The sequence below is a fragment of the Aotus nancymaae genome, unplaced genomic scaffold (genome assembly GCF_030222135.1).
Source record: "Aotus nancymaae isolate 86718 unplaced genomic scaffold, 86718_ANA_hifiasm-v0.15.2.pri h1tg000015l_0, whole genome shotgun sequence".
NCBI lineage: Eukaryota > Metazoa > Chordata > Mammalia > Primates > Aotidae > Aotus > Aotus nancymaae.
In genome coordinates, this window is record NW_026988426.1 from 18,085,150 (window position 1) to 18,109,493 (window position 24,344).

The following is a 24,344-nucleotide window of genomic DNA, read 5'->3' on the forward strand; positions in this document are numbered from 1 at the left end:
TTTTGGTAGAGACAAGGTTTCACCATTTTTCCCTGGTCTTGAACTCCTGGGCTCAAGCAATCTGCCTTCCTCAGCCTCCCAAAATGCTAGGATTACAGACATGAGCCATTGTGTCCAGCCTGATGTCAACTTTTAAAAGTGTAAAATGGGATATGAATTATTAACATTCTTTTATGAAGCACACAGGCAAAAAGTTCAGAGAGTGCTACTTTCTAAGTTCTGGAGCCATAAGGAAGAGTGAACAAGATAATTAAGTTCCCTGCCTTCTTAGGTCCCAGGTTTGCTGTTTATAATTTTAACTCAATATATATACAGTTAAATATTATTCAGTCTTTAAAAAGGAAACCCTGTTATGGTTTCAACATAGATGACATGTTGTCACCTAGATGAACCTGGAGAACATTAGGTTAGTGCAATAAGCCAGGCACAGAAAGACAAATACTACATTAGCTCATGCATATGTGTAATCTAAAAAATTCGGATTCATAGAAGCAGAGCATAGAACGGTGGTTGTCAGGGCTGTGGGGTAGGAAAGATGGGAGATGTTGCTCAAAGTTACAAAGTTTCCATTAGGCAGGGTAAATAAATACTGGAGACATAATGTATGTTGTATACTTGCAGTTTTTGTTGTTGTTGTTGTTTGTTTGTTTTTTTAAATAGAGACAGGATCTCACTCTGTCACTCAGGCAGAAATACAGTGGCATAATCATAGCTCACTGCAGCCTTAAATTCTTGGGCTCAAGTGATCCTCCCACCCCAGCCTCCCACATATCTGGGACTAGAGGCACCCACCATGCCCAGCTATTTTTCCATTTTTTTTGTAGAGACGAGGTCTTAGCTGTTTCCCAGGCTCAGGATAGATCTTAAATGTTCACACCACACACACACACATACACACGCGCGCGCACGCACATGATAACTATATGAGATGATGGTCATGTTAATTATCTTGATTGTGGTAATCATTTCGGAATGTACACATATATCAAAACATGTTGTACATCGTTATTATATACAGTATTTGTCAATTATACCTCAATAAAACTGAAAAAATAAATAAATAAGATTTTAACTCAAATGTCACTTGCTTAGAGGTGCTTTCTCTGACACAAGTCACTCTATCACATTGCCTTCCCGGCAATTTAAACTACCTGAGATTATTACCTTTTTTGGTCTATTTTATCACTCAACTCTAAAATGTAGCTGCCATGAGAGGGGAGATCTTGTCTGTATTGTTTTCTCTGTGCCCTCAGGGCCTAGAATAGTGTCTGGCATTTTAAAGTACACAATAAATGCTTGTTGCACAAATGAATGGATTGGTTAGTTTTGTGCCCATTTCACAGAGGGACAAAGTGAGGCCTTTGAGAGCCAGAAGCTCTAGGGTAGTGCCTGTCCAAGTCAATCCAAGCACAGAGCAGCTATGGTTCGTTTCTGCTCAATTACTCTCCCCTTACCCAAACGTCCCTGGGCTGCAGCCTCTCCTCTGGCCGACATCCCCGCGGGTTCTCCTCGCAGTGTTTCCTGGATCCCACCAGGAGGCAGCAGAGGCGGCGGCACCGAGTCCGACGTGACAGCGGACCGGAGGGGGTTTCCGCTTCCGGGAGAGGCTGCCCTTTTCCGCTTCCGTCCACTTGGCGAGTGAGACGCTGACGGGATGGAAGGACTGGTGGCTCAATGCTCTGAGCGGCTGCTGCAGCAGGTTTGGCCGCAGGAGACCGGCGGGAAGGCCTGGAAGAGATGGGCAGGCTCTGGCTCCTGCCCGAACGGTGTCGAGGGAGGGACCGCTAGGCGAGGACCATCCTGGTCCTTTCTGAGGCGGGCGGTAGGGTCCCTGTGGGAGCAGGAAGGGTTGAGAGAGGAAGCACCCATCATTCCAAAGCCCGTGTGTTTGTGACTTTCAGCGGAATGGAGGGTCCCCACCCTCTCCCAGGCCTCCCCAAGCCAGCGTCTTCGTGGGCTGGAGCCTGGCATGTTCAGAACAAGTTTCTCCCCACAATCCACCTCCTCCTCTGCATACACACGTGCTTTCTTATGGGATGCGGGGAGATAGACAAAGCGGGATACGCTCAGGAGCTCTGGGTCTTGGTTTGCTGCTCAGCCACAGTTCTTTCCGGGATACTGAGCGAGAGGATTCCTAATAAACCCATGGAATGATTCATTATCAGACCAACGGGAGTTTGCTCTCTGCCTTACACATTTGTTGGGAAGGAACAGCCACACCTTGTGAAAGTGAAAGCGGGACAGTTCCATTACCTTTTATGCCCAGTTGGGGAGGGATGGTAGGAAAGTAGTTCACAGTACTCGTTACAGCTTTATACTTTATCAGCAGTCACAAAGTACAAGTTAGTCGAGTAAATTGGCAGGTTCTTTACATTTCTGAGCCATATATTTATCAGTATGGGGTTATAAGGACTGCCTCACTGGGTTGTAATAATCATGAAGGTAATTACTGAAAAGTGTTTAGCTCAGCTCCTGGAACGTAATGTATGCTCATTTATGGCAATTTAGCTTTGGCTGTAGCTATCTCCCTGTAAGTATTCTGAAATTTCAGATGAGGACTCTCCCTCTGAGTTTTGCAGTTAAGTTAGAAGCTTTGTTTCTTTCTGAATTGACATGTGTTTTGTTTTAGATATTAAAGTACAAAACCTGATCTCCTCTAGTCTAGGACCTAAGACACTGGAAGTAGGAAGAAATGGGAAAATTGTTTAGTCCTGGAAAGGGTAAAAGACAGACCCTTGAGCTATTTTGAATGTGACAAAAGACATTTGGTTTTTTAAGAGTCCCAAGTCATAAGACTTGGGAATAAAAGCAGGTTGGTCAGCCTGAAACTTAACTAAGTACTCTTGCTAAATCAGAGTGTCTTATCGAGCCAAAGAAAAAAAACTAGGGATATAAGATATATTTCATTATACACTTAACACTCCTATTCCTGTCTCCCAACACACGTATATGCGTGCTTAACATTTTCTTTTCTTTTTTTTTTTGAGATGGAGTCTTGCTCTGTAGCCCAGACTGGATGAGTGCAGTGGCACGATCTCTGCTCACTGCACCTTCTGCCTCCCAGGTCCCGGTTCAAGCAATTCTCCTATCTCTGCTTCCCAGGTAGCTGGGATTACAGGCATGAGCCACCATGCTCAGCTTATTTTTGTATTTTTTAGTAGAGATGGGGTTTCACCATGTTGGCCAGTCTGGTCTTGAACTCCTGACCTCGTGATCCACCTGCCTCGGCCTCCCAAAGTGCTGGGATTACAGACGTGAGCCACAGTGTCTGGCTGGCTGGCTTTCTTTCTTTCTTTTTCTTTCTTTCTTTTTTTCCCAGACAGAGTCACCATGTCAACCAGGCTAGAGCGCACTGGCATGATCTCAGCTCATAGCAACCTCCGCCTCTGGGATTCAGGCGAGTCTCATGCCAAGTTGCTGGGATTACAGGCATGCACCACCATTCCTAGCTAATTTTTGTATTTTTAGTAGAGATAGCGTTTCGCTTTGTTGGCAACACTGATGGTCTATGTTGGTCTCGAATTCCTGGCCTCAAGTGATCCACCTGCCTTGGCCTCCCAAAGTGTTGGGATTATAGGCGTGAGCTACCATGCCGGCCAGTATTTTCTTTCTTTTTTTTTTTTAAGACGAGGTTTCACCATGTTGGTCAGGCTGGTCTTGAACTTCGGACCTCAGGTGATCCGCCTGCCTTGGCCTCCAAAGTGTTTAGATTACAGGTGTGAGCCACCACTCCCGGCCAAGTATTTTCTTATTACGGATAATATGCCAATGTCAGCAAAAGTCTCAGAGGAGAAAAAAATCACAGATGGTCAAAGGGCACATTAATGATTCCCATGGTCTATGCTGTGCCTTGATGGAGAGGGGAAATGTGGAAGTAAGTTTATGGACTGAAAAAAGTGCCTTTTTTCCCCCAGGAAAAAGAGATTAAATCTCTGACTGCTGAAATTGACCGGTTGAAAAACTGTGGTTCTTTAGGAGCTTCTCCAAATTTGGAGCAGTTACAAGAAGAAAATTTAAAATTAAAGTATCGACTGAATATTCTTCGAAAGGTAAGTACTTTGGTTCTAGTATTATTCTCCAGTTTGAATTATTATACCTTTTTTAAAACTTTTGTTACCAAAGATTCTGGAAGTATATCCTGTGGAATTTGGAAAAAGAAGCATAGAAACCCTATTCTTTTCCTTGCATTGGACAACTTAGGACTGAAGTAGTTGGTGCAAATAGTGAGAAGTTGGTATTATCCTGTCCTTTAGGACTCTTTTGAGATGTTTCATCCTGAAACTATTTAGCTGACTTAAAGTAGGATTTAGGTAGGGTTGAGGCATTTCTTTTTAAGTTTTTATTTATGCATTTATTTATTATTTTTTGAGACAGGATCTCTGTCACTCAGGCTGGAGTGCGGTGGCATGATCATGGCTCAGTGCAGCCTCAACCTTCAGGCTCAAGCAGCCATCCCACTGCAGTGTCCTGAGTGGCTGAGACTACAGGCATGTGCCACCGCATCCAGCTAATTTTTTTTGTTGTTGTTTTTTACTATTTTACTGTAATAGTCTGTTTTCATAATTTTTTTTTTAATAGAGTTGGGATCTTGCTGTGTTGGCCAGGCTGGCCTTGGAATTCCTGGCCTCAAGCCACCCTGTCTTGGCATCCTAAAGTGGTGGAATTACAAGTGTGACCCACTACACCCAGCAAGGTTGAGGCATTTCTTTCAACAGTTTATGCCCATGCCTTTAAAAAAATTTGATTTTTAAATCATTGCCTCTATCATAAAAGAAATATTTGAAAATACACCTACATACCTTCTCTGCCCTAAGTAGGTTATTTTACAGTTTTACTTTTGTATCTTATCATTTGGGCTTTTTTTCCACCTGGTATTTCAAAACCTTTTTTTTCCCATAAAGTTTGTGCTATATTTATTTAATAGTCTCATAATTTAACAGTGTTTATCAGTTTTGTTAAAAATGGACTTGCTGCAGTTTTTTGGACCATCTTTCAGGTTTGGTGATGACATATCCCAGAGTATTAACCTCATTTCTGTAGTTATTTTCCTGTGTGTATATTCTACTCTCAGACAAACTGTGCTGGCATTACATCTTTTTCCCAAAGCTGATTGATTCCATTTACTCACCTTGGACTCTATCTGCCCCACTCTCATGACATTTCTCATATTACCTGTTTGTGGTCTGCTGTGCTTGAGTTCGTATTACCTATATATGATCTGCTATGCTTTTCTTTGAGTCTTCTAAAATCACGAAATTCCTTTTCCATAGACTCTTCCCAAAAGAATCTCACTTTTCTGGTTATGTCATTCATTCTGCACTTACATATACTTAATTCTCTGTTACATTTATTTTAATTCAAAAGTGTTATTAAATGTCTAATATGTGCTAGAGACTGACTATAAGGGAAAAGATACAAAAGGAAGTACAGTATTTTCTCGAACTCTTCGGAACCACCTCAGCCTCCCAAGTAGCTGGGATAGATAGCATATTCTAATACACATTTTTTTCTGTAATGCAGATTAGCTCTCATATAGATAGGAGAATGCTCTCAGTGTAATGTGGAAGGCATATTGATTCTTTGACAAATACTTTGCCCTACTGAATGAGCAGCTGAACACAATGTACATAGCAGAACTAAAAACCACAGGATAATAAAGTACTGTGTGTGATGGCCATTCACCCTATCCTCTTTCCCTGGTTCACTTTGGCCACATGCTCTGACTTGAAAGCATCACATACGAAACTGATAGAGAAAACATACTGAATTGATTATAATCAGATAGTAATTTGCATGGTGCCAAAACTAAGTATAGTAGATTTTGTATGTGAGGTATACACACATACACACACACTCACACTCTCTCTCTCTCTCTCTCTCTCTCTCTCATGTACATACTGGTACTCCTATCCTTTAAAAAAATTGAGACTGGGCACTGTGGCTCACGCCTGCAACCCCAGCTCTTTGGGAAGCTGAGGAAGGTGGATCATATGAGGTCAGGAGTTAAAAACCAGCCTGGCCAACCTGGTGAAATCCTGTCTCTACTAAAAATAAAAAAATTAGCCAGGGGTGGCAGCATGTGCCTGTAATCCCAGCTACTTGAGAGGCTGAGGCATGAGAATCACTTGAACCTGGGAGGCAGAGGTTTCAGTGAGCTGAAATCGTGCCACTGCACTCCGGCCTGGGCAACAGAGTGAGACCCTGTCTCAAAAATAAAAAATTGACATTTATTGTTGGGAACCAGCCAAACCCCATACGTGTGTACCCTTAGTCCTGGAGGTGGCGACGGATTGAGAAAAGGAAATAGACAGAGACACAAGGGTAGAATTTACAGCATGGGTCCAGGGGACCAACGCAGGTGTGGGAACCCTTTTGGTCCCAAGCTCTGGGCTCCAAACACTCTTATTATATGCATAATCTCATTGATCTTACCGGAGTGGAAGGAGAGCACTTGAGATCCTTCTAAGACATGCTAAACTAGTGCTCTGAGCATTTAACAGCACTTGAGATCCTTCTAAGACATTGTAAACTAGTATGCTGAGTTTATCACCGATTGTGATTGTTATCAGGATACCCCTGCATCAGAAGTATAGCGGATGAAGAGCCCAATGCCTCAAGGGGCAGGTCGCCTCCCTTCTCAGAGACCTTTGCATAAGCCCTCTTTAGGAGGCCCTCATGCAGTCTCCATGTTGAGAAGGCATTCGTGGGACCAGAGCAGCATTCCCTGCTCTGCAACTACCCCGAGGTGTTCCTTGGTATTACTGTGCTCTTTACCTTAGGCTTCCTCTTGCCACTTGATTTCTAATTAACTGCACCAATAATATAGTTTAGTTCAATATATAAACTTCAGTGTACTCTGAGCCAAGCAGGCTTAAAATTATTTGGATCCAATCAACATAGGTCTGCCCCTGGCCATCTTGACCCACAATTATAGCAAGTTTTGTGTATAAGATCATAATCTGGCTGGGCGTGGTGGCTCACGCCTGTAATCCAAGCACTTTGGAGACCAAGGCGGGCGAATCACCTGAGGTCGGGAGTTCAAGACCAGCCTGACCAACATGGTGAAACCCCGTCTTTATTAAAGAAAAAAAAAAAGATCATAATCTAATCTAGGCCAAATATGGTGGCTCATGCATGTAATCCCAGTGCTTTGGGAGACCAAGGCAGGAGGCTTTCTTGAGCCCAGGAGCTCAAGGTTACAGTGAGCTGTCATGCCACTGCACTGAGCTCAGTGTTACAGTGAGCTGTCATGCCACTGCACTGAGCTCAAGGTTGCAGTGAGCTGTCATGCCACTGCACTGAGCTCAAGGTTGCAGTGAGCTGTCATGCCACTGCACTGAGCTCAAGGTTGCAGTGAGCTGTCATGCCACTGCACTGAGCTCAAGGTTGCAGTGAGCTGTCATGCCACTGCACTGAGCTCAAGGTTGCAGTGAGCTGTCATGCCACTGCACTTCAGCTTCAACAGAGTGCACAGTGAGATCTTGTGTCTTACAACAAAGAAGAAAAAGAATCATATCCAAGTAACTTTGGTATTTGCTGTTGGAAATCTTTAGATTGCGATAAACATATCTTCCTTGTTTTAAGTATGTTACCAAAGAGAGGAGTCAAGTATTAATTAGCTACAAACTTGAAATCAGGCTTTTTAGTGAATTTAAGAATACAATTTCTTCGTATGATAGGGATGATGAGGGGAGCATGAAACTTGGGCTCTTAATTTCAGTAGACCTGAGTTTGAATCTGGGCTTTTCCACTTATTCTTTTTTTTTTTTTTTGAGGCAGAGTCTCGTTCTGTTGCACAGGTTGGAGTGCAGTGGTGTGATTTCGGCTCACTGCAACCTCTGCCTCCCAGGTTCAAGCGATTCTCCTGCCTTAGCCTCCTGAGTAGCTGGAATTACAGGCATGTTCCACCATGCCTGGCTAATTCTTGTATTTTTAGTAGAGACGGGTGTTTCACCATATTGGCCAGTCTGGTCTCGAACTCCTGACCTTGTGATCTGCCCGCCTCAGCCTCCCAAAGTGCTAGGATTACAGATACGAACCACCGCACCCTGCCTCTTCTCTTATCTTTGGCAAGTTACTTATCTGTAGCCCACATAGAAATAGTGATAATAGTAACAAACTCCATTTTATTTTGTTTATGGAATAACATAATGCATATAAATAAGGCTTTTGGTTCAAATCTTGACACTACATACTCAAATATTAACTTTTGTTACTGTTATTAATATTTTATAGCATTGACATTTTGATGAGCATAAATTTGTGATGAACCTAAAATGGTGATGAACATCTGAATGAACATAAAATTGATGAACATAGAAGTGTATAGGCAGCATATTTACCTTCCATTAAAAGCGTATGTGTTCATTCACCTTTTTCTCTCTCTCTCTTTTTTTTTTTTTTTGCTAAACTGCTATATATGACAAGTACAGTGCTAGATGCCAGGGAAGAGAGCCATGAATTAAGCACTTTCTGTGCATCCAGCAGTCTAGTGGTGGAGACAGATAGTTTTATGAGGGTATGACAAGTGCAGTAATAGAGATAATTGTATTCCATCTTTTTTTTTTTTTTTTTTTTTTAAGAGATGGGATGTCACCATGTTAGCTAGGCTGGTCTCAAACTCCTGACCTCAGGTGATCCACCCATCTCGGCCTCCCAAAGTGCTGGGATTATAGGCGTGAGCCACCACGCCTGGCCTATATGCCATCTTAAATGACTATATTCCATGGGAAAACAGGAGGTAGTAGGTCTAATAACAGTAAAACAAAACTACTGGCTTTTCTGGTATATCGATATTACCTACTTTGTTCCCTTTTATTTCATGCCTTGAAGAGGTCAACATTTTGATGAACACAACATATTTTTTTGTTTTTTTGTCCATTGAGTTTTCACTTCCAGTGTTTGATGTGAAATATTTTCTCAGAGATTTAGGGAAGCTGAGAAAAGGATTCCATTAGCCCTTTTCAGCTGCTTCCTCCCAGTTTCTGTTCTGCTAAAACAAATGCAGAAAGTAAGACCTCTGGGCATTTCCCATGGATGTTGTAGATGCTGTGGGATGGACTTGTTCTGCTCCATGTCTTAGTAAGTCCCAAATGTGAGGGTGTCACACTATGAGTACATTTTCTCTTTTGGTTCTTAATATATTTGAAGGTCTGTACTCAAAATAATTTGTAGAAATTTTGTATGGTGATGATGTTGTATATTGACATGTTTCCATTCTTTTCCTACAGAGTCTTCAGGAAGAAAGAAACAAACCAACTAAAAATATGATTAACATTAATAGCCGCCTGCAAGAGATCTTTGGCCATGCAATTAAGGCTGCATATCCAGATTTGGAAAATCCTCCTCTGATAGTGACACCAAGTCAGCAGCCCAAGTTTGGGGACTATCAGTGTAATAGTGCTATGGGTATTTCTCAGGTGATGTATTGTCATGACTCTTAGTTATTTGTCTTTTTTAAGTATTAATGTCATCATTAACATTTATAGAAATAATACTATTGCAAGTTGTATCCTTGGTGAAAAGGACATTTGCCACAGTTTGAAAAACTTGAGAAAGGGGATGGGGGAGGGCATATGTTTTAACTTTTTTTTTTAAGCACAAGTTTTAAGTTTTGGTTAAATTTTACATATATTCTCAATATTTAAGGACAATCATTGGTACTCTTTTGTTTAAGTATTTCCCTCCTGCTGTGTCCAGGATTGCTGTGTGTTGTTGATCAGTGTTGGGAGGTGAAAAATTAAAATTAGCCATTTACCAGTCAGCATCCTTATGAAATGTTTGATGTAACTGTGATCTTTGAGCCAGGCTTATGTATTCATTTTCAAGCAGAGGATTTCCCCATTTTAAATAGCTACATTGTCTGATGTGTTTGCAGTTAACTGCATCTGGCTTGGGTCTTTCTGTTTTCCTTTCTTTGCTGGATTAGAAAGAGTTACTCTGAAGAGTCCAGATCTTTTCTTATAGTGTTGTTTCTCAAGTGTGACTATTGCACACCTTAATGACTTGAAAATTAGTAATGTAAATATGCTGGAACCAGGCTACTGTAGACTTTATTGTGTCATCATTAAAAAGCTTCAGGTATTGTAATCCCAGCTACTAGGGAGGCTGAGGCAGGAAAATTGCTTGAACTTGGGGCAGAGGTTGCAGTGAGCCAAGATTACGCCATTGCACTCCAGCCTGGGCGACAGAGTAAGACTCCGTTTCCAAAAAAAAAAAAAAAGAGAGTTCCAGGTATTTCTGTGTAACATTTGGAAATAGAGATCATGTAGTTTGGGCACTTTTCTGTTCCTCTTTGCACTGTTGACACTTTAATCTGTCATTCATAATATGGTTGGACTTCTCTGCTTCTGCCTTTTGATGGTTCTTTTTTTTTTAGTTTTTTAAATTTTTTTATTTAATTTTTTTTTAAGACAGGGTTTCACCATGGTGGTCAGGCTGGTCTTGAACTCCCGACCTCAGGTGATCCGCCCACCTTGGCATCCAAAGTGCTTGGATTACAGGCGTGAGCCACCACGCCCAGCCCTTTCGATGGTTCTTACGTAAAATACATCTTGTGCCTTGTTAGGTGTGCATTTTCGAGTAACTTGCTGAAACCTGTTGTGTAATGAATCATTTTATATTGTGTTGTAGATGCTCAAAACCAAGGAACAGAAAGTTAATACAAGAGAAATTGCTGAAAACATTACCAAACACCTCCCAGACAATGAATATATTGAAAAAGTTGAAATTGCTGGTCCTGGTATGATATTGTTATCCTTCTTAATAGTTGTATTGAAGATGAGTCCTTTTTGAAGTTAAAAAAGAACACACATTTTAATTAGAGGTTTAAAATTTATATACTGAACAAGATAGTGAAAGCACTATGGATTGTGAAGTAGGAAATTGAAGTTTTAATCTAGACTCATCTACCACTTTTAGCTGCCTTATCTTGAATTAGTTACTTTGCCTCTTTGTGATTCAGTTTTTCATCAGCAAAATTAGGATAGATAATGGCAGATAAGTCTTCGGCACAAGGGTATTCTTTTGTCTGTTAAGAGGCAAACAGATTGTTTGCTGATAGTGAAAGTTTCCTGAATTAAGTAGGAAGGTTTCAGGAGAGTGGTGAAGGCTTGAAGTAGATGGTGAGACAGGAGCTTACAAGACAGCTTAAGTCAAGGCCACAACTGGTATTGGAATCCTGAAGAATTTTGCCAGAGCCAGGTCAGCCTCTGGAGCAAATCCTTAGGAGTGAGCGATTATTCCAGATAAGACATTATCTGATATTTTTTCTCTTCTATCATTAGGTTTTATTAATGTCCACTTAAGAAAGGATTTCGTATCAGATCAGTTGACCAATCTCCTAGTGAATGGAGTTAAACTACCTGCTCTGGGAGAGAATAAAAAGGTATATGTATACTTTTTGATTAATATATTAGTATCTTAGAACCTCATGGAACCAGGCATGGTGGTATGTGCCTATAGTCCCAGCTACTTGGGAGGCTGAGGCAGGAGGATTGCTTGAACCCAGAAGTTAAAGGCTGTGAATAGCTACTGCACTTCTGCTTGGGCAATATAGTGAGACTTCATCTCTAATAAAGAAAAAGAAAAACGAACCACAGGAAAAGTGCTGAAACTGGGAATGGATTTCACTTTTTATATTGAAATTTAATCATTAACATTTGAGATTATGAACATACTTATGAAGTAGCCTTTCTCCTGAGTCAAGCATGTTCTGTGATTTTTTTTTTCTCTTAATTCCACAAGGCATTTGAGGTAGCCAGTTGATAAACAGATATCACTGAAATAGAGTGGATAATTTTTATAAATGAATTTGATTCTTTTTCAGTTAAAAATATACAAACAGATCCATCGTAAAATCGAGCATGATTGAATTACAATCCAAGTTAATGTTTAAGTCTGAGTTTGTTTTTAAATGTGTTATTAACGTATTAGAACAAAATGTTTATGCCCTTCTTAACAGCCTTCTCTTTTTGTCTACCACAGGTTGTAGTTGACTTTTCCTCCCCTAATATGGCTAAAGAGATGCATGTAGGCCACCTGAGGTCAACCATCATAGGAGAGAGTGTATCCCGCCTCTTTGAATTTGCAGGATATGATGTGCTCAGGTATGTGCTCTTGCCTTGCTTCCTATTCTCTTGCCTTATTTTCTTGTTTGGAAAATTCTATAGAACATGAAATATCTCACTCGAGAAAGATCGTTCGTTCAACTAAATCAGTGGTTCATCAGCTTAGTTCTGCTTTACAATCAGCCAGTAAGATTTTAATATATGTCCTGAGCCTCTCCTCTGAACCTTTTTTACTATTTTACTTTTTTTAGACTCTTAGTAAAACCAAGGATAAAACTCCTTTATTCATTCTACAAGTATTTCTCGAGGACCTCTTGTATACAAGGGGTTTATATCCTACTAGGGAGAAAGGTAGTAAAGGAATAGGTTATGTTGGGCCTTGCTTGTAAGCTGTGATAGGCAATTTTTATTTTAAGTGTAATGGAAAGCTATTAGAGAGTTTTAGCTTGTGGACCAATGTGATCAAATTAAAGATTAGGCTGGGCACTGTGGCTCACACCTATAATCCCAGCACTTTGGGAGGCCAAGGTGGAAAGATCACTTGAGGCCAGGAGTTTTCAACTAACTTAGGCAACATAGCAAGAATCTATCTCTATTTTTTATATTTTTAGAGAAATAAAATTTTTAAATAATACAAATTAAAGATTACTCTGGGTACTTACTGTGAGAAAGCTAGGCAAAGAAGGGAGACTAACAGTAAGTGAAGAGGCTATCATCATGATGCACTTGAAAAATGATCTGGTGGTTTGGATTTAAAAAAAGCAGAGAGAAAGAAGTGGTTGGATCAACATATATTTTCCTTTTTTTTTTTGAGACAGAGTCTCTCTCTGTCTCCCAGTCTGGAGTGCAGTGGTGCAACCTCGGTTCACTGCAGCCTCTACCTCCTGGGTTCAAGCGATCCTTCCTTCTCATCCTCCCGAGTAGCCTTGACTACAGGCCTGCACCACCACGCCCAACTAATTTTTGTAGTTTTAGTAGAGACGGGATTTCACTATGTTGGCCTGGATGGTCTCGACCTCCTGACCTCAAGTGATCCTCCTGCCTCCGCCTCCCAAAGTGCTAGGATTACATGGCGCTGGCCCAGCCCAACATATATTTTCGAGAATTTTGTCCATTGATATTTGGGAACCATTGGTCTAAATTATACTAAGATAATTAGTTAAAATGTTAAATTTTCATAAAATGGTGGGAATAACCAACATTGGCTCAGCTGTCATTGTCTCAATTAGCTACAAAATAAACAGATTATAGTCCATTGACAAAAACACATTCATTCAGGAATTCCTGGATGCCTGCCATGTGCAGCCTCTATTACTTGAGTATGCAGAGCTAAATGTAACAGACATAGTTTTCATCTCTTGTGGAGTTTTCAGACTAGTTGAAGAAATATCCAAGTAAACAGATATTACTAAATGTTGATGTACTGGCATGTAAACATTAGTCGTTCCTAGTGGAATATAGTTCCTCTAATTTAACTTAACCATGTTTATTATTTATTTTATATTCTCTGATTGATATTAGGTTGAATCATGTAGGAGATTGGGGGACCCAGTTTGGCATGCTCGTCGCTCACCTGCAAGATAAATTTCCAGATTATCTAACAGTTTCACCTCCTATTGGGGATCTTCAGGCCTTTTATAAGGTTTGATACCATTTATTTTATATTATTTATGTTTGCCATTAATCATAATTATCTGTTTTCCTTAGGAACCTTAAAATGGTTTTTAAAGCTGCTATGGAGTTAAGTGAAAGTTGCTAACGGCCTTAGTAGTACATGTTCTCTCTGTATAAATGACACTCTCTTGAACTTAAATTACTTTATTTTTTTAATTTATAAAGAAAAGACATTTAATTAGCTCACAGTTCTGCAGGCTGTACAAGCATGGCGCTGGCATCTACTCAGTTTCTGGGGAGGACTCAAGAGCTTTTATTTATGGTGGAAGGCGAAATGGGAACAGACTAAATTAAATTCACTTACACTGACGAACTGTTTGGTTTAGTTTACCTACCTGAAGAAGTGGATTCTTTTTTATTCTGACATTCATTGCATTTGGCTGTGTGCCTTACAAACAGCCATCCCCTGCCCCCAGATTCATTGCATTTGGTTGGGTATATGGAATCACTACTAGATAGATTACATTTGGTTGCATGCATAGGAACAGCCATCCCCCACCTGTTAATATGTCATCTTTGCTTTGTTTATTAGTATATGTTAAAAATGAAACTCTAGGCCAGGTGCAGGGCTCATGCCTGTAATCCCAGCACTTTGGGAGGCGGTGGCAGGCAGATTGCTTGAGCTTGGGAGTTTGAGGCCAGCCTGAGCAACGAAGTGAGATCCCATGTCTACAAAAAATACAAAAATAACTAGCTGGGCACGGTGGTTTACGCTTGTGGTTTTAGCTACTCGGGAGGCTGAGACGGGAGGATCACTTGAGCCCAGGAGCGCAAGGCTGCAGTGTGCTGTGATCATGCCACTGTGCTCCAGCCTGGGTGACAGAGCAAGACCTTGTCTTAAAAAATAAAAGTATATTTAAAAATGAAAGTTAAAAAAATGAATTCTACCACATTACCTACTACATGGATTTAGAAGTTTATTAATCAGAATACATTATAGCACTTAAAATTTTTTGATGCTTAATTGTATGTATTTTGAAAATGTTAAGTATATGTAAAAACAATTTAAAAGACAAATTTTCACATCATCCATAATTGTAAAATGCCCATTGTGGTCAACTTTCTTTGACACCTTATCTGTATACCAACATGTATTAATCATTTATTATATTGTAGTTTTTGTATTATGTTTAATACTGCAAACTTTTGTGTGTTACTTTATGAGTGCACATTTTGTTGGATTGATATACCAATGTTTGCATTAATCCTTAATTGAATTTTTTTCTATTTTAGAGGTGCTGTTACTCAGTAAATAGCTTTGTACACGTGGGTTTTTTTCCCTTTTTAAAAATTATTTCCTGGCTGGGTTCAGTGGCTCACACCTGTAATCCCAACATTTTCAGAGGTCAAAGTGGGCAAAATCCTTGAGCCTAGAAGTTTGAGATCAGTCTGGGCAACATGGCAAAACCTCATCCCTAAAAAAAATACAAAAGTTAGCCAGGCATGTTGGCACACACCTGTAGTCTCAGCTGCTTGGGAGGTTAAGGTGGGAGGATCACTTGAACCTAGGAAGGTCAAGGCTGCAGTAAGCTGTTATTACACCATTGCACTATACAGCCTGGGTGACAGAGTGAGATCATGTCTCAAAAAAATTATTTCTTCCAAAATTAAAAATAATTTTTTTTTTCTTTTTTTTTGAGACGGGGTTTCGCTCTTGTTACCCAGGCTGGAGTGCAATGGCATGATCTCGGCTCACCGCAACCTCCGTCTCCTGGGTTCAGGCAATTCTCCTGCCTCAGCCTCCCGAGTAGCTGGGACTACAGGCATGCGCCACCATGCCCAGCTAATTTTTGTATTTTTAGTAGAGACGGGGTTTCACCATGTTGACCAGGATGGTCTCGATCTCTTGACCTCGTGATCCACCCGCCTCGGCTTCCCAAAGTGCTGGGATTACAGGCTTGAGCCACTGCGCCCGGCCTTAAAAATGTTTTAAAAAAATTTCTTTATGGGCCGGGTGCAGTGGCTCACGCTTGTAATCCTAGCACTTTGGGAGACTGAGGCAGGTGGATTACTTGAGTCCAAGAGTACAAGACCAGCCTGGGCAACATGGGGAGACTCCATCTCTACATAAAATACAAAAAATTAGCCGGGTACACTCCTGTAATTCCAGCTTCTTAAGAGGCTGAGGTAGGAGGATCACCCAAGCCTGGCAAAGTCAAGGCTGCAGTGAGCTGTGATCTTGCTACTGCACTCCAGCAGAGTGAGACTTTATCTTTAAAAAAAAAAAAAATTCCTTGTGATAGAGGAATTATAAAGATCTTAATTTTCTGTCAAATGTTTTGATTAACAAATTTATTTTAATGTGAGATGCAAGTTTTCTATTTGTTTGAATTCTTATGAATTTTCTTTACGATAGAGAATGTTTCAAGAATAGGATTCCTGTATTAAAAAGTAAATATTTGTGGGGATTTTGTTTTTGTTTGCTTGATTTTACTTCTGGTAAATGTTTTCTGTTGAAAATAAGCTAAATGTGGCTGGGTGCTGTGGCTCACACCTGTAATCCCAGCACTTTGGGAGGCTGAGGCACACGGATCACGAGGTCAAGCAATTGAGACCATCCTAGCCAACATGGTGAAATCCTGTCTCTACTAAAAATACAAAAATTAGCTGGGCGTGGTTGCGCGCACCTGTAGTCCCAGTTACTCAGGAGTTTGAGGCAGGAGAATCTCTTGAACCTGGGCCTGGGCAACAATAGCAAAACTCCATGTCAAAGAAAATAAGCTAAATGTTTATTGATACGAGACTGGAAAAGTAACTAATATTATCAGTCATCTTTTGGAGTTCTGTACTTTGAATATAATGGAGCAGATCTATTAATACAAGAAATTGTTTGTATAAATAAATTGCTAAAGTTTACAAACCACAGTAAAGAAAAGCCATTTCCAATTTTTGTTAGAACATTCATGTGAATTTGCAAAGAAATATCTAGATTTATACACTAAATATTAACACCAGTTAATTTGGGGTGGGATTAACTAATTATGTTTAAGTATGTATTGATTTCAAAATAGAAATAAAACAATGAAAGCAATTTTCTCTTTAGTAAAAAACAAATAAATAAGTTGTCCAGGCATGGTGGCTCACACTTGTAATCCCAGCACTTTGGGAGGCCCAGGTGGGCAGATCACTTGAGGTAAGGAATTCGAGACCAGCCTGGCCAACATGGTGAAATTCCATCTCTACTAATAATACAAAAATTAACCAATTATGGTGGCATATGCCTGTAATCCCAGCTACTCAGAAGCTGAGGCACGAGAAGCATTTGAATCCTGGACACGGAGGTTGCAGTGAGCTAAAATCGCGCCACTCCTCTCCAGCCTGGGAGACAGAGTGAGACTCTGTCACAAAAGAAAGAAAGAAAAAATTCATTCAGGACCACATCCAAAATGGAGATTGGAACACAGAAAATTCAGTCCTCCCTGTTAGCTATTCTGTACTAACTATTCGTGAACACAAAAGTATTAGCTGGAGTAGACTTTTATGAACTGGAAAAGTGTAAGGAAGACTGTGTTGAGATTTTTCTATTTTCAAGAAAAATGCTTTCAGAGTTCTTTGGCATGTTCATTTGTAACAGCATTCTCAACTGTTGAGGGAGAGCACTTTTTCTGGTGTTCTAAGTTTGCATTTTCTCACTGTGTTTGTGTAAAAATGTGTAAGTTCTTTTTTTTAGAAATACAGGATTAGATCTTTTTACAAACCTTACTTTATAAAATATATATACACACAGGAATCTAAGAAGAGGTTTGATACTGAGGAGGAATTTAAGAAGCGAGCATATCAGTGTGTAGTTCTGCTCCAGGGTAAAAACCCAGATATTATAAAAGCATGGAACCTTATCTGTGATGTCTCTCGCCAAGGTGAGATTCTGGGCTTTGTTCCTTCATCCAGCAAATACTGTTTATATGGTTTCCTTGAGTCTTAATTTTGATTTGACTTTGAATGATATTTTAAACTTCAGAGGACAGGCAAATAGATTTTTTCTTAAATGTATTTCTGAAACAACTAATAAATTTTGAGCCTGTCTTAAGACAGGCAGGCTCAAAATTTAACTTTCTTAGAAGTCAGCAAAAATTAAGTAGAAAATAAAGTGTAAAAGAAATAGAAATCTTATAATAGTAACAAAACCTATAAAACACTTACAAGCACTTAGGAATGAGAGTTTATCCATAAATATATAGGACCAAAATGATGAGAAGTATACAATGAGATGTAATAGAATGTTTGGATAGAGTGCCATGCCCAGTTCCCTAGTTTGCCAAATTTATTTATGATTTTAAGGCAATTTCAAGTTTTTTAACTTGATAAAATAGTTTTGAAGGTTTTTTTGAAGAGTAAATAGGTTAAAGAACCACCAGTAGATCTTTGAAAAAGATGACTCATGATGACTGGTTTGTAGCACTAGGTAATAAAATGTTTTATAATTACAATAAGTAGTACTATGAGGCCGAGCATGGTGGCTCACACCTGTAATCTCAGCTACTCAGGAGGTCTAGGGAGAGGAATCGCTTGAACCTGGGAGGTTGCAGTGACTGAGATCACACCACTGCACTCTACCCTGGGCGACAGAGTGAGACTCCTTCTCAAAAAAAAAAAAAAATATATATATATATATATATATATACTGTGTCACCGATGCATTGCTACATAGACAGGTAAGTGGTACAAATCAGGAAAAACTACAAGAAAATTTAGTAAATATTTGATCACCAGATAGAAAGAGCTTTTTTTTCCTTATATTTTTTAAGAATTAATTTTCAAAAAGTTGTACAAGAAGGACGTGTTTCTTATAGAAAACAGTAAATGTAGACAGAGGGAAATGAGAATTATAGTCCCACTCTAATATTTTGATGTGTATCTTACCATATTCTTTCCCTTTTTCAAAATGACAGCATGTATGTAATGCTCTCCATTATACATTTTTAATGTAATAAGGTGCATGTTTCCTGTTTTTAAACAATTCTTACGTATTTTCTTTATTTGGTGACATTTTATTTTTTTCCCTAGAGTTTAATAAAATCTATGATGCATTGGACATCACTTTAATAGAGAGAGGAGAATCCTTCTATCACGATAGGATGAATGATGTTGTAAAGGAATTTGAAGATAGAGGTAGGCTCTCTCTTTTAAACTTTTTATTGTGGAAATTTTCAAATAAGCAAAAATGGATAGAATTTATAGTAACACCAGCTTCACGTACATACTCATCATCCAATTTCAACAATTATAGGTACTGACCAACCTTATTGTATCTATACCTTCTTACACACACTGCTTCCATCATATAATTCCATCTGTAACAGCTTTGGTACATGTTTCTGAAATAACAGGCCCTTCTTCCTGCTCTAAAACCATAATATCATTATAAAATCAAGAAAAGTAATTATGTATGTATTTTAAACAGTCTTGCTATGTTGCCTAGGCCGGTGTGAAACTGGCTTCAAGTGATCTTCCCACCTTGGCCTCCCAGAGTGCTGAGATTATAGGCATGAACTACCATACCCAGCCAGTAATAATTTCTTAATATCATTAAACATACAGAGTTCACATTTCTCAAGTTAATTTTTTTTTTTTTTTTTTGAGATGGAGTCTTAACTCTGTCACCCAGGCTGGTGTGCAGTGGAGTGATCTCGGCTGACTACAGCTTCCACCTCCTGAGTTCAAGCAATTCTTCTGCCTCAGCCTCCCAAGTAACTGGAATTACATGCATGCACCACCACACCCAGCTAATTTTTGCTTTTTTAATGGAGATGGGGTTCCACCATGTTGACTAGGCTGGTCTCAAACTCCTGACCTCATGTAATCGACCTGCCTCAGCCTCCAAAGTGTTGAATTCATGATTTTTTTAATCGTTTTTTCAATGTCTGTATATAACATTTATTTGATATGTATCTTAAGTTCTATAAATCTGAGGTTTCTCCCTCTCTTTAAATTTCTTTTATTGTTGAAGAAACTGGGACATTTGTCCTAAAGAATTTCCCATATGGTCCTATTTAGCATAATGCCTTTTCTGTGTTTCTCTCAAGAGGCTTCATTAGATTCTAATTTATGTTTTATTCCTTGTTTTGTTGTTTTTATTTTGTTGTTGTTGTTGTTTTTCTGAGTCTCTCCCAGAGCTGGAGTGAGCGATTCTCCTGCCTCAGCCTCCTGAGTAGCTGGGACTACAGACACACACCACCATACCCAGCTAATTTTTGTATTTTTAGTAGAGACAGGGTTTCGGTATGTTGGCCAGGCTGTTCTTGAACTCCTGACCTCATGATCTGCCTGCCTCAGCCTCCCTAAGTGCTGGGATTACAGGCGTGAGCCACTGCTCCCGGCCTGTTGTTTTCTTTTTGTTGCAAAAATGCAGGCAATGAGGCAGTGTCTAGTTGTCTCTCTTTTTGTCATATTAAGATTCATTAGTGAGTTCAAGTATTGTCAGCCAGATCTATCCATACATTTCCCTATCAGAAATGTATGGGTTTTCCCTGTTGGTTTTGTCAGCTATTTATGACCGTGACTTGGTTCCACCACTTCATTGGAGGTTGGAGGTTGGAAAATGGTATTGTTCTGTCATTCTTTCTCCATTTGTTCTCGTATGCTGGACTGTGTTACTAATTATTTTGGTTATCCTTGGGTACAGTTCATATAAGACAGGTAGGGTAGTAGAAGTGCTTAATTTTTTTTTTTAATCAATTGCAGAATAACAAGTGTCTTTCTTAGCATCTCAAAGTGAGTTGCTTGATTTTTAACATTATTGTAGTCGGCTTTTAATGTGTTTTATATTTTTCAATCAGTTGTCTTTATAATTTTTGTAATGCTCAAATTGTCCCATTTTGGCTGAGTAACCTCAAATTGGCTTTCTTATTTTTCGTTGTGGTTTTGCTTTTTTCAATTCCTTTTGTAGTTATTTAATTGCTTTCTGGTATATAATATTCCAGGCCCATTTTGTACATTTCCTGCCTCAGATCTGAAATCAACCATATATCTAAGGAAGCTTGGTTCCTTGAATGAGAATCATATTTTAATCATAGTCTAGGGCCTAGTGGCCATACTGTTTAAGATGATAAAATTTTGGCTGGGTTCAGTAGCTCACACCTGTAATCACAGCGTTGGAGAGGCTGAGGTAGGAGGACCACTTGAGGCCAGGAGTTTGAGGTTACAATGAGCTATGCTCACACCACTGCACTACAGCCTGGGCAACAGAATGAGTCCCTGTCTCTGAAAAAGAACAAAACAAAATAAAAACGAGAGAAAGGTTGAGTACAGCAGCTCATGCCTGTAATCTTAGCACTTTGAGAGGCTGAGGTGGGAGGATCACTTGAGCCCAGGGGTTTGAGGCTAGCCTGGGCAACAATGTGAGACCCTGTCTCTACAAATAAAAAAATTAAAAAATTAGTCAGGCATGATTGTGCACGTCTATGGTCCCAGCTTCACGAGAGGCTGAGGCAGGAGGATTGCTTGAGCCCAGGAAGTCTAGGAGTAAGCATGTTCACACCACTGCACTCCAGCCTGGGTGACAGAGCAAAGCCCTGTCCCAAAAAAATAAATAAATGCAATTTTTACAATGTTTATTTTATGAGAAAATAGGCACAGAGAGGTTAGTAACTTCCCAGGGTCACATAGCTAATAAGTGATATGTCTGAGATTCAAACATAGCCAGTCTGTCTTTAAAGTCTTATGTTTTTGTTTTCTTTTTACAAACATTATCAGAGAAAACAAAGCTTATGTTTTTAACTACTATTTTATACTGCCTTTATATTACCAAGTCTCAATTTTCTAAACTGTGAGAAAGCATAGAGTTATTTACTACATAGGGTTATTTTGAAGGATAAATTTAAGGACTTAGCGTAGTACTTGGCATATAGTAGCACTCCTGCATAGCTGCTGCTGTTACCATGTTCTTCCTGTACCTCTTGCATCCAAGAATTTCACCTTTTTCATCATGAGTGTATGAACATGGATTTAATTTTTCTTTGCACTTCTCATTCCAAATGCTAAATCCTGTGGTGTTTGTTTCCTGGACCTTGAAATGGTGTCAACTACTCTTTAGCACATTGTTAGAGATCAGTGTAAGAATTGCATCTTTCTCCAAGAGGAAGGTTATGGCTCCAGCTTGAAAGCAAAGCACAGATTTTCATGTTCTGGGTCTAATGAACTGATGGGCTCCAACTGAAGAGTTTGGGAGGCCGGGCACGGTGGCTCACACCTGTAATCCCAGTATTTAGGGAGGCCGAGGCAGGAGAATCACTTGAGCCCAGGAGTTTGAGACTGGCCTGGGCAACGTAGTGAGACTGTGTGTCAAAAAGAAAGAATTTGGGAGCCAAGTTTAGTGTAGTCTCAAAAACTGCCAGAACATCTGACTTGTGCTCTGATAGCACCCTGAGTGTTCAGGGAACCTTGATGGTTAACATTTTCCAAGGCTTCTAGTAGATCATGGTGAGGAAAAAATTATGTGATTTCTTTAGTTTTCTAATAAATATATTTTAAAATATTCTTTGAATAACTAAATATTTACATAGTAGAATGACTAAGCATTCATTTTCTTTCAGGGTTCTTTTAACTTTATTAATTAAATTTTTTCTAACCCGGTAGGATTTGTGCAGGTGGATGATGGCAGAAAGATTGTGTTTGTCCCAGGGTGTTCCATACCATTAACCATAGTAAAATCAGATGGAGGTTATACCTATGATACATCTGACCTGGCTGCTATTAAACAAAGACTATTTGAGGAAAAAGCAGATATGATTATCTATGTGGTGGACAGTGGACAAGTGAGTTTATAGATTTATATGTGTTTTACATTGTCTGATTGGAAGTAAAACAGTATGGTGAGGTTGGTGGCATTTGGTGCTGGATGGCTATAAATTTTCCCAGAAGCCTAAGATTCAGAACATCAGTATAACATAGAAGAAGGAAGAGGGTTTAGACCCTGACAAACTGGACGCTTCCCAGTTTTCCAGCTTGCCTCCACAAACTGGAGAAGGTTGTTATTCCTCTGAACCTCAGCAGTTGTTCCTGTCAATTGCTGAGGTTCAGAGGAGGTTGGATTGTTGTGAGACCTAAAATGTAATTGAACTTTTTGCATGTAAACCTGCCCTTAATTTAGTTGTTTTTAAAAACCTTTGAACACAGTGCAAAGTATAACTGTTAGACTTTGTTAGTGTTTCTCATATATATAGGGAATAAAGGAAGAGCTTTTATAGTAACACTTGTCTCAAGATTTTTGAGCAATTTGAGTTTTACAAATCTATTCCTAAGCAAAGAGTCTCAAGTCTTTTTTTTTTTTTTTTTTTTTAAGAAGACTAGGCCGGGCGCAGTGGCTCACGCCTGTAATCCCAACACTCTGGGAGGCCAAGGTGGGCGGATCATCTGAGGTCAGGAGTACAAGACCAGCCTGACCAACATGGTGAAACGCCGTCTTTAAAAAAATAAAAATAAATAAATAAATAAATAAATAAAAAGAAGACTAGCAAGTAACTTTCTGTTTCTGTTGATTTGTAGTCTGTGCACTTGCAGACAATATTTGCTGCTGCTCAAATGATTGGCTGGTATGACCCTAAAGTAACTCGAGTCTCCCATGCTGGATTTGGTGTGGTGCTAGGGGAAGACAAGTAAGTCTGGAAAATCTGAAGATGGTAATGATATACTTGGTCCCCACATTTCCTTGCAAGAGGCTGCTTTTCATTTGATACCATATTAGAATTAAGAAAGTCTACAGTTTTCTTTAGTCCCCTGTAAACCCAGCAAAGTGATTTTGTTTCTATAACATCACCGCCAGAGAATGTAGCCTTTAGGTAGATAGTAAGTACAAAGTTGAATGAAAACCGGCCTCTTAGACCTAATAGATTATGTATAATGGTTTTCCTCTCCCACAAACCTAAATTATAAAATCTATTACAGTACCTGCTCAGACACTGTTCAACAGTATAGCTTATGCATTTTATAAATATTTTTTCCTTCAGAGTTGAACATAGGCAAAAGGTATGTTATTGAGATTCCAATTAAGTTTTAAGATTAATTGGTTTTGTTTTTATGTTCACTCCAAAAATAGTTTATTGAGAACCGCATATTAATATTCATCCTTTGTTTTTTTTAATGATTTTTCTATATTCTCAGTATTTGTGAAATAAAAGGTAAATACAACTGTGTTTTGATACAGTATTCCTCAGTTCAAAGGCACAACATCTTTTGTATTTTAACCTCTTGTATTCACTAGTATTTTAGGATCACTTACCAAAAATCCATGGCATCTTAGGTGATAGGACCTAAATATTGCCATCCTACAAAGGTGGTAACACTTCTAAAAACCATATGAGGTAGCTCAAGATGTGTGGCCAGCCAGTGTACAAAAGCCCTAATTGAACATGTCAAAGTCAGATTAGATGTGTTAAGGTATTATCTTAGATATAGATTATGTGGAGCTCAAAGACCTTGTTGGAAACAACATTTTCTTTTTTCTTTTTTTTTTTTTGAGACAGAGTCTGGCTCTGTTGCCAGGCACCAGGCTGGAGTGCAGTGGCACAATCTCGGCTCACTGCAACCTCCGCCTCTGGGTTCAAGCAATTCTCCTGCCTCAGCCTCCCGAGTAGCTGAGACTACAGGTACACGCCACCACACCCA

At 39.4% G+C, this 24,344-nt stretch overlaps 1 protein-coding gene across 1 annotated transcript in view; it reads left to right on the plus strand.

Moving 5' to 3' along the window:
• Positions 1-1,612: 1,612 nt before the first annotated feature.
• The window catches only part of RARS1 (arginyl-tRNA synthetase 1), a 34,455-nt gene continuing 11,723 nt past the window's right edge, over positions 1,613-24,344 (plus strand). The window contains exons 1-11 of the mRNA XM_012461105.3: positions 1,613-1,699; positions 3,915-4,049; positions 9,231-9,419; positions 10,633-10,741; positions 11,286-11,386; positions 11,986-12,107; positions 13,590-13,710; positions 17,470-17,599; positions 18,747-18,851; positions 22,317-22,495; positions 23,226-23,335. Coding sequence (XP_012316528.1) covers positions 1,655-1,699; positions 3,915-4,049; positions 9,231-9,419; positions 10,633-10,741; positions 11,286-11,386; positions 11,986-12,107; positions 13,590-13,710; positions 17,470-17,599; positions 18,747-18,851; positions 22,317-22,495; positions 23,226-23,335 — 1,346 coding nt within the window. The 5' untranslated portion in view covers positions 1,613-1,654. The remainder of the gene's footprint in view (positions 1,700-3,914; positions 4,050-9,230; positions 9,420-10,632; positions 10,742-11,285; positions 11,387-11,985; positions 12,108-13,589; positions 13,711-17,469; positions 17,600-18,746; positions 18,852-22,316; positions 22,496-23,225; positions 23,336-24,344) is intronic.